The following is an 11,248-nucleotide window of genomic DNA, read 5'->3' as shown; positions in this document are numbered from 1 at the left end:
ATACATGGGTCTACGCATGTGCGCATGAATCAAACATAAGTGTCAATATATAATATCTGCGAATCAAAATAAGTGTCCATATATAGTAACAGAAAATAAAAAGTGAGGTATTGATCTGAAATCAGTCCAAAAGAGACCCCTTCACCCAAGGGGTCTCTTTTGGACTGATTTCAGATCAATACCTCACATTTTATTTTCTGTTACTATATATGGACACTTATTTTGATTCGCAGATATTATATATTGACACTTATGTTTGATTCATGCGCACATGCGTAGACCCATGTATTTTTCATAATTTTCATATTCCTCAATGTTTTTGCATTTTTATATGTACTTCCTAACGGAAGCTTTTGTGATTGTTTCATGTGTTTCATTTTGTATTTAGCGCGGTTATTTCTTTTTTAAGAATGAAACCTTGTCAAGGGAAGTTAGTTGATGTAATGGCAGCCCCCTTGCTCAGTCTGAGATTCACTTCACCAGAAAGCCTGAACCAGTTTGGTATTTTATTCCAGCACAAGGCCTCAGAAACCCATTGACATCCAGGTTCTTGTAGCTGCCTTAAAGCACAGTAACTATTTTTCAGCTTGGTCTTACCGGTTTTACTTTGATGTGTGGCTGCAGACTTCCTGTCAACCTCATCACTAGTTTATGTGATACAAGTACTTGCATGTGCCCAGATAAAAACGATGCAAACACAATTCTCAAGGGGATATAATAATAATAATAATACAAAGTATACAGAGACCATTAGGGCAGTTGTAGCCCACGGGATGTTCATTATAGCACGCTCTAACCAGATATATACTGTGATAGTCCTGCTCTCAAATGTGTAGAATATACCAACATGTACAGGATATACAATGTGATGCAATTGCCTGTACATTAGAGGTTCACATATTAGCCCAGAACACCTATTTTACTATTGCGTTTGCTTCAAATAATTTAAGAACATCAAATATTTGCACCAATGTCCTATGACTACAAAAACACAAAGCACCCAGTGCCTGTACAGATATCCTGGTTTAAACCCTTCATTTCTAGAAGCATTTTTTAGCAGAAATGATATGCAACATTGTTATAAGCAAAATATCCAAATTTTGGATCAGTATTGGCTATTGTCCATATGTTTCCCCTCAATATGAGAGTTATTAAATTCTACTGCAGAAAATGCATTACAAGTAATAAGAAAAAGAGATCATGTCATTATTTTTTTTGCTCAAGCGGAGTCCTGACAATCCATAGTTTCAGCTACATCTTCATGTGACTGTGCTTCAGGTTGCTCTTTCCTTGCTTCAATTTGCTCAGTACAAAATGCATCAACTGGACTGACTTCAACTACAAAAAAAGAAAAAAAAAAAAAAAACCAGAAAGAAGAAATCAATCCATGTCTCCTAGGAAGATTTGCTCAAAATAATCCCTGAATTATAATAGTGTCAGTAAAACACTGGTTCAAAATGGAAATACAAGAAGATTCTACTATCACGCTATAGGGTTTGCGAACACGGGTGGCTTTTATAGGCATTACATGTGCCTAGTGTCATTTCTCTGCACTTTCCGATGCTGTGCCATTTACAGCCTGACATACCAGTGAATGGCTGTACGTGGACCTGTTTTTGTGCATTGGAGTTTGGTTGCACGTGTCCAATGTATATTCTGAACCCAGAACTTTTGAGTGAAGAGCTTTTTAGAGCATGACCGAGTACATCCATTTACTTGTATTGCAGGCTGTACACAGCATGTGCAGCTTCCGATGGAAATAACACTAGGTATATGACATGCACAAAATGTTTTCCAAGGAGAGTCAAAAGAGAAGAGACCTCCCACGGAAAAAAAAGACAGCTACTAAGGCTGTAGTGGGCAATTATGGGAGAGTAATAATAAAATTTAACTCATATTTTATTGGGGATCAAAATTACAACAATTTAAAAATACACTCAGCAAATGAGAACTATATTGAGCTGGTCTTGCTGAATATCAAAAAGTGGCACACCAAAAGTGGTCCCAGCTCCCACTTCCTTTCAGCGCACTGCGGCACCGGAAGGGAGATCATCTCTCCCCCCTCCCTCTCGGCAATCATCTGGGACACGTGACAGGTCCCAGATGATTGCCTGGCCAGCCACGGTGCTCAGCGCGGCACACGCAGTGGGTGCCCGGCTGTGAAGCCACAGTCGGGAGCCCAGTTACAATGCCGGCGCCACAGAGAGGAGGAGGAGACGAGTGGGGCTTCGTCTCCCGATGCTTCCCCCGCATCGCTGGGACAGGTGAGTATCCAATTATTAAAAGTCAGCAGCTGCACTATTTGTAGCTGCTGACTTTTAATGTTTTTTTTAAGCAGAACTCCGCTTTAAAGACTAGCTAAATAAACACATGCACTTTATTATATGGTATAATATTATTTTGGCGGAATTTATTTCGCTGAGCACAACTGCCTAAGGTATGGTGGAAGGTAGGAGCACAGATTATTTTGTTTATGTATGATCAATATAAACCTGTGCCTCAATCACCATATAGCAATACTGTGTATGCCCACCTAAAAATAACTGAAGGTATAATCCACCTGTAACACTTCATTAATGCAAGATATATTTATAGTGCTTTCTCTGCACAAACCGCTGCTCAGAATCCCATGATGGTTGATTTTATGAGTCAATGCCTAGACACTTGGCCATCTGATTTCTTCCATACGTCACAATCAGAGTTCAGGCAGTCTATGGCTTCATGCCTTCTATTACCTTTCATGATTCTATTGTGCGGCTTGGACAGAGTAGCAAAGGAGTCCAATTTTGTTAAAGCTCTACTTTTAAGTTGGAACTGCACAAGCAATAAATAAGTGGCTCCACTACAATGTTTTCCTATGGTGTACTATAGAAAAATACACTCACCAATTGTTGGCTGGTTGTCTATAATCCTGATAGGAATTGGGTGTATCTCCCCCAGTAGGATCTGGTGCACCTCTCCCGACATGCCAGAAGCATCCTCCACAGTCACTAGCTGTCCCATACTCACTATGTTGTGACCAGATGCAGGCAAAGTAGTGACAGAAGACATAGAGGAGTCACATGGTTGACTGTGTAAGTGACTTAGCACAAGTGGCTGATTACTTGCTTCAGCATTCAAGAGAGTTGATGGGCTTACTGTGATAAGGGAAGTAGTTCCATCAGCAGATGTGAATGTCTGGGGCTGGTGATTCAATGTAATAAGTGCTGTTGTCCCATCAGAAGATGTAAATGATGGAGTTTCAGAGTTGACTGTAATTAGAGCTGTTGTTTCATCAGGAGAGGCGAATGTGGAAGATGGCCGATTCACTGCAATGAGTGCAGTAGTTCCATCAGAAGATGTGAAAGAGGGCTGAAGCTGAAGTCCCTTGAGAAAACAACAAGCCATGCACAGACATTACTGAAATGAGTCAATCATGTGTATTTAAGACATTTTAAAGAAGGTTGCTACTTCATACCCTTTTCATTTTATGATGCTGAACTAATTTGTATAAATAAATGTCTTATGCCCTAATGACAGTATCAGATATCACAGTACTTTTGATCTAAATCCATGAAAGAAATCGTTAATCTAATTTTTAATGGCACAAGGCCTCTGAAAATAAATCCTCTAATTCAAACCTCTACAGATGAATTGATGATGTTAATGTGTTTAAAGAAGGATCTTGAATCGGGCAACCTTTTCATTCTGTGGATCAGAGGAGGAAGATTTCAGCTAAGGCAGGAGCCATCAGCGCATGGTCACATACATAGTAATGTCCTTTGTGCTGATTTTTGTTTTTTCATTTGTGACTAAACTTAGGCTTTCTTTTTTAGTTCAAGACTGAATACATAGTCTTAGCATAAAATTGTCTCATTGCTGTGTCTAATTCTGAATATTTTGCTTTGAGTATTCAATAAAATAGTCAAGACAACAAGCAGGCTCTATCTGGAGCTATTCATGTTGTACTCGTTTAAAACACTTCTGTAAAATTCACGAACCTGTAGCTGTGCAAATATTTTTGGTTGAAGAGAGGTAAGTGAGGAGATCAGCTGAGCTGTATCTTGACAGAGGTCTTCATTTGGCGAATTCTCCTCTTCTTGTTCTGTGAAACAGCAAAAAGTTTACAAAGTTATATGTATCATCGTTGAGCTTGCATTACTGATGTTTATGGGGAGGGGCTTGGGAGAATTTGTTCTTAGAGCTATTCTAATGTATCAGTCTCTGGCAGATAAAGGATAAGGTTTTATTCTGTAAGACTCTTGTGTCTCTTAGGGACTCCAGTGGTTATATTGCTGGGTCTGTAACCATGTTGCAGCAACTACAATAGAATCCCATGTTTCCTGTTAAATTTTTAATGCATTTAAAACTACACAGAATGCAACAGGTGGATTGGGAAAAAAAATTTGTACTCACCGTAAGGACCCCTTGTCAACAGACTATTGTTGACTTCAAGTGAGTTTTGCATCCCCATACAAGTCTATAGAAATGCAAAACCTGCTTGAGGGAAGTTAAAGTAATTATAAAGGAAAACATTAATAAAAAAAACAAAAAACAAACATCTCTATACTTGCCTGCTCTGTGCAATGGAATTGTTGTACCTAGTAACCTACTCCCACCAGACTGAGGGGGCCCACTTTTTTGCAAACACATAATGCAGTGGCAAAACAGTCAAGTCACTTTTATAGATGCAATCCTCAAATTTTAATTTTAAGTGCATCCCTTACTGAAGTTATCAGATTCTTCTCCTGAAGCAGAGTTCAGGTGGTTGCCTAATCATCACTCCCAGGGGAGGTATATTTTACATCTGAATTCTCAATAGGTACCGAGACCCCACTCATACCCTGAGTATATTTCTCCTCTGAGCACTCAGAACACAGGAGGGGGTGAGCATCTATTACCTGCCTAAAGCTGAGATACAGCATGTTCAACACAGAACACAAACCCCTTCATGCTGGTGGCAAAATAGTGCAGGGGTGAAAATGGCCCTAGGAGCACTAAAGCTGGCAAGGGGAACCAGAGGATAGGAGGGATGTTGACGAGACCGAGGACAGCTTACAGAAATAGCAAAAATTTGTTTTTTTGTACTTGGCATAAAACTCATTTCTTGCAGTTCATGAATTCAGAGACTGTTGGGTTGTACTGCCGCCTATAGGAGATGGTCTCTCGAAAGACATAAGAACTAAATTTAGATCCTGTGGAATCAGAGGGGAACAAAGGGGAAACATGGTTTCCTTCTGATAATTAATGTACATCACTGCCTGCACCACAGCCAGATAGCCTGTAGTTTCAGGATGTTGATCAGGAGTCATGATGATCTTCCACAAGATCAGAAAAAAGGACTTCCTTGACTCCAGAGCAGGATTCCTAAGCCTGAAGGTCAGGGACAACCAGGTCTTTAGTGCCAAGGACTGGATCAACTTGCGCCACAGTGACAAGATGTCGTGTTGTAGGGATCTGTAGTGGAACTGGGCAAATAGGAATCAAAAGTGGTTTGGTTTGGGCACTGAGAACATGTTGGAGTAAAACCCCTGGAAGTAGACTGAATCTAACTGGATTCAATTTAGTGTACTAAAACAATGTCTATCAAACAATTGGCATGTGTAATAAGATTTTTTTGTACTCACCATAAAGTTATTTTCTTTGAATTCTTTGAAGGATACAGCAGAGATCCTGGATCTCTGACCACTGGGCCACCTTCAGGAGTAAATCTCTAGGCAGGAAAAAAACAAAGCACAGCCTAGGGGTGGCTCCTAAAGTTAGCCCAACCCTCCAGCTTCTAGAGGCAGCTAAGTTGGACACAAAGCACTATATAGAGCAACAGGTCACAGGCATAATAATCAAAAGGGTGGTTACTTTGTCCCTTAATGAACGCAGAGAAAATCATTTTACGGCAAGTACAAAAAAAAATGATATTTTTCTCTTCCGTTCACCGATTGACACAGCAAAGAACTTGAATCACTGACTATTGGACCGCACCAAACCAGTGTCTACCGAAGGGTGGGAAAAACTAAAGCCATTGCCCTAAAGCAGAAACAGTACAATGAAACCTGATGAGGAAACATGACTCATGAGTTGCAAATAGGATATGGAACCTCCCCATATGAAAGGTCCCCTGATCGAGTAATGCGCACGAGTCAATTCCAAAAAAGTAAATGGCTGGGAGGCTTCCTATAGTAAACTTGGAGAGAGACAGACTAACAAACGAAAGCAGAGGCCGTGAAGTAAGCCCGAAAAATCTAACTACATTTAGATAATAGAAAGAATAGCTTACTGATGCACTGGAGCTGGACAGAAGAAGAATGTTCTTCCCCTATGAAGGAAGAAGGCTTTGGGCTGCAAGCCCAAGTGAAAGCACCAGGAAAACAACCTTATGAGCAAAGTGAAAATATTCCCAACAAGTCCAAAAAGCGGAAGAACTTCACAAAGCCAAGTAGCCTCCCTGGCGGTATTCCCGAGTGTGGCTCGGGGTTAAAATTCAGTACCATTAGCGGTAACCCCGAGCCACACTCGGGATCGCATTGCAGGATCCTGGGGCGGCGTTACTTACCTTGTCCCCGGGATCCTGCGATGTCCCCCGCAGTGTCCGAGGGCTCCGTCCTCCTCCGAAGCCTCTCCGTGCCAGGCTCCGTTCCCTGCGAGCGGCGCGACGCACGGGGGCGGAGCCTGGCGGCAAATTCAAAAAAATGTCAAAATCATAACACATACAGTACTGTAATCTTACAGATTACAGTACTGTATGAAATGATTTCACATCCCTTTTGTCCCCAGTGCTCTGGCCCATGCCCTGCATGCAGTTTTACATGATATACACTGTTCTTTCTGCCTGGAAACTGGAGATTGTCCATAGCAACCAAAAAGTGTCCCTTTACGTCAAAAGTGGCTTTAGACCAGCTAGAAAAAAGCGATAGTAAATTAGAACACTTGCAGAATTGAGCGATAGTGAATTGTGGGGAAATTTATTTTATTACTATTTTTTTTATTTTTTTTTAATTATTTATTTTTATTTATTATATTATAATTTATGTTTTTGTGTTTCAAACTTTATCATACCCGGGATATCTACTAGACTCTGGTTTGGACAGATTTAAGTGTGTTATTGTTAAGATTTACAGACCTACAATATAAAATGCCAAATTTCCATGCAAAATAATGGTACCGCTTTCAGCACCTAAAATCCGAAATAATCATACCGCCAGGGAGGCTAAGCTGCAAAAAGCTGTATAGGGGAAGCTACATAGGACACACCCTATAAAAATTGAAATCAGGGAAAGGGAGGCTAGTGATTTTTGGAGCAAAATCACAAATGCAGAGAATTATCCCTTGATGGTACGCAGGTCCAAACAGACCTGATCGCAAAACTAAAAAGGTCAGGTTTTGTTTCATGGAGCATTTTCTGGGGCGACAGCTACTATCCCCGCACAACCAAAATCATGTCGTCCATGTGTGAAGGTAGACCTTAAGGGAAGTAGACTACATAACTGTTAGTGGAAAAATAGGATTTTTTAAGACAGCTTACCTGTAAAATCCTTTTCTTTCGATGGACATCATGGGACACAGAGCCACAGTAATTACTGATGGGTTATATAGGGCATCACTGGTGATTGGACACTGGCACACCCCTTTAGAAAGTTCAACCCCCTATATAATCCCTCCCCTTGCAGGGATACCTCAGTTTTGTAGCCAAGCAATATAGTGTATTAGAAGAGGGGCGGGACCTCTGTGTCCCGTGATGTCCATCGAAAGAAAAGGATTTTACAGGTAAGCTGTCTTAAAAAATCCTATTTTCTTTCTCGAACATCACGGGACACAGAGCCACAGTAATTACTGATGGGATGTCCCAGAGCAATGCTATCTGAAGGGGGGGAACCACGACCAAGTAGGATGTAATCAGACCTGAAGACCCTGTACCGCTGCCTGCAGCACACTATGCCCAAAGGCGATATCCTCATGCCTTCTCACATCCACCTGATAGAATCTGGTGAATGTATGGACTGAAGACCAGGTTGCGGCCTTACAGATTTGAGCCATAGAGGCCTGGTGATGCACTGCCCAAGAAGCACCAATAGCCCTTGTGGAATGTGCCCTGATCTGAAACGGATGAATCTTCGGTTTCAAACCGTAAGCATGAATAATCAACTGACGAATCCATTTAGAAATGGTAGCTTTTGACGCTGCCTGTCCTCTATTGGCACCGTCTGGCAGCACAAACAAAACATCCGTTTTGCGAATCTGAGCAGTTGCCTCGAGATAGGCCTAGACTGCTCTTACTACATCCAACGAATGTAGAGATCTCTCTTCCGGAGAACAGGGATCTGGAAAAAAGGAAGGCAGAACAATGTCTTGGTTTAAATAAAAATCAGAAACCACCTTCAGTAAAAAACTAGGATGAGGGCGCAGTACCACTCTATCCTTGTGTATAATCAAATAAGGCTCCTTACAGGAAAGGGCTGCTAATTGTGAATCTTCTAACAGAAGAGATGGCCACCAGAAAAATTAACTTCCTTGTCAACAAGACCAAAGGAATCTGACTTATTGGTTCAAAAGGCTGTTTCTGTAACACAGCCAGGACCAAGTTCAAGTCCCAGGGGTTTAGGGGCGCTTTAACCGGAGGATTAAGACGCATCACCCACGACTCCTCAGAACGTGGGTCTCAATAGCCAAACCGTCAAATTTAGCGTTTGTAAGGCAGGATGGAACACTGGACCTTGAGATAACAGGTCTGGGCGTACCGGTAGGGTCCACGGGGAACCCACCGTCATCCTTACTATTTCTGCATACCAAGTCCTTCTGGGCCAAGCGGGGGGCCACCAGAAGTACTGACTTCCTTTCCTGCCTGATCCTGTGAAGGAGTCGTGGCAGTAGCAGAATAGGTGGGAATGCATAAATCAGTGAGAACCGATGCTACGGAATCACCAACGCATCCGTCCCGCATCTTTTTGTTGAACCGGGATGCAAAGAGATCTACATCTGGGACCCCCCATCTTTGGCATATATTCCAAAAGACGTCGGGATGTAGAGACCATTCCCCTGGAAGTAGCTGCTGGCGACTTAGATAGTCTGCCTGCCAGTTCTCTATCCCTGGAATGAAAACTGCCGATATGCATGGCACATGCATCTCCGCCCAGACTAAGATCTGATTCACCTCCTTTTGAGCAGCTCGGCTCCGGGTGCCTCCCTGATGATTGACATAAGCCACTGCTGTGGCATTGTCGGACTGGATCCTGACCTGGCAACCCTGTAGCCTGATAGTCCAGGCTTTTAGGGCCAGGTATACCGCCCGGATCTCCAGAAAGTTGATGGGTAAGGTCCTCTCGGTCTTGGACCATAGCCCCTGAATCGCAGACTGTTCCAGAACTGCTCCCCAACCTGACAGACTGGCATCTGTTGTTACCACCGTCCAGGTAACCGGTAGAAAGGATTTCCCCTTCTGCAGGTTTTCGGGTATGAGCCACCAATTGAGGCTCTGACGCACCGCATGCGACAGGTGCAACGGAAAGTCTAATGCCTGAACCTTCTTGTTCCAGGGCGACAGAATACGGTGTTGCAGCATTCTTGAATGGAACTGAGCATAGGGAACTGCTTCGAATGAAGGCACCATCTTCCCTAGTAGTCTCATACAAAGGTGGACAGAAGGACCCTTCTTGGTCCTGACTGCCAGAATCAGCTCTCTTAGGGCAGTGATCTTTGCCTGCGGTAGAAATATTTTCTCCCGGCTTGTATCTATGATCAGACCCAAATACTCCAGTCTTCTTACTGGTTGTAGGAAAGATTTTTCTAGGTTGAGGATACAACCCAGGTGTTCCAGATACCTGACTGTGGTCCTCAAATTTCCGTTCAAGGAAGCTACCGACTGGTCTATTAGTAGCAGGTCGTCTAGGTATGCTATGACAGCTATACACTGGGCCCTTAACCTGGCCAGAGGAGGGGCCAAGACCTTTGTGAACACCCGAGGTGCAGTGGCTATCCCAAAAGGCAGAGCCACAAACTGGAAATGGCGCCCTCCTATCTCGAAGCGCAGAAACTTTTGATGAGCAGGAAAAATGGGCACATGCAGATATGCATCTCTGATGTCTATCGATGCCAGAAATTCTCCTTGCAGGGTGGGGACTACTGACCGAATTGATTCCATGCGGAAGGACTGAATCCTTAGGAATCGGTTCAGATCCCTTAAATCCAGAATGAGTCTGACATCCCCATTTGGCTTTTGGACCGTAAACAGGTTGGAATGGAAAACCCAATCCCTGGTCCTTTGCGGGAACCATCATAATGACCTCCTGCGACAAAAGTCACTCTAACGCTAGAAGGAGCGACTGCTTCTTCTCTGGGTCTCTGGGGACACTTGATCTGAGGAACCGAGGAGAGGGAAATTCCTGAAACTCCAGCTTGTACCCTAAGGTTACAGTGGAGATTACCCATCTGTCCTGGAAGTCCTCCTGCCAGAGTTCTGAGAACTGTCGCAGTCTTCCCCCCACTCGAGCGAGCGGGGGCGCCCCTTCATGAAGAGGTCTTAGTGCTTTGCCTAATAGGCTTCTTCCCCCAGGACTTCTTTTGTTCCTGGGGTTGACTCTTGCTTCTGAACCCAGACGGAGGAGGCCGTCGAGATTGCCTGGAGGCTGAAGCCCCTGGCACTGGGGAAAGAGTCAGTTTGAAAGAGGGACGCTTACTCTTCCTCTTGACAGGTAAGAGAGTACTTTTCCCACCAGAGATTTTCTTGATATAGTCATCCAAGTCATCTACAAACAACCTTGCACCACGAAATGGAAACCCAGCCAGCAGCTTCTTACATGGTGCTTCGGCTGACCAATTTTTCAACCATAGGATTCTACGTATATGCACCAACCCCAGTGAAAGATGAGAGGTTTGCACGATAGAATCTCTGACGGTGTCCACAACATAAGATAAGGCCGCAGGAAGGTTAGCCAACCCCTGGGCCTGTTGTTCAGGTAAAACCTTTATGACCTGTTTAACATGGTCTCTTAGGTATTGACAGACTCCAATCGCTGCTACTGCAGGTTGAGCCACTGAACCTGCTAAGGAGAAAACATCCTTCAATAGGGATTCCATCTTTTTATCTACCGGATCCCTGAGCATCTGAGCATTGTCTACAGGACAAGTCAGACTATTATTTACGGAGGAAATGGCGGCATCAATGGCCGATATTCCCCACATCTTAACAAACTTTTCTTCCATCGGATAAAGTGTTGAAAACTTTCTCGGCGGAATAAAACGTTTGTCTGGGTGATCCCACTCAGAATAAATGAGCTTT

General features: G+C 43.3%; 1 protein-coding gene across 1 annotated transcript in view; it reads right to left on the bottom strand.

Moving 5' to 3' along the window:
- Positions 1 to 742: 742 nt before the first annotated feature.
- CARF (calcium responsive transcription factor) overlaps positions 743 to 11,248 on the bottom strand; it is a 104,905-nt gene continuing 94,399 nt past the window's right edge. The window contains exons 13-15 of the mRNA XM_073633303.1: positions 3,981 to 4,084; positions 2,886 to 3,366; positions 743 to 1,338 (exon numbers count right to left, since the gene is read on the bottom strand). Of these exons, the coding sequence (XP_073489404.1) occupies positions 1,220 to 1,338; positions 2,886 to 3,366; positions 3,981 to 4,084 (704 nt within the window). The 3' untranslated portion in view covers positions 743 to 1,219. The remainder of the gene's footprint in view (positions 1,339 to 2,885; positions 3,367 to 3,980; positions 4,085 to 11,248) is intronic.

Source organism: Aquarana catesbeiana, linkage group LG06, assembly GCF_042186555.1.
Source record: "Aquarana catesbeiana isolate 2022-GZ linkage group LG06, ASM4218655v1, whole genome shotgun sequence".
NCBI classification, from domain to species: Eukaryota; Metazoa; Chordata; class Amphibia; order Anura; family Ranidae; genus Aquarana; species Aquarana catesbeiana.
This window is presented reverse-complemented; position numbering and strand designations above follow the sequence as displayed.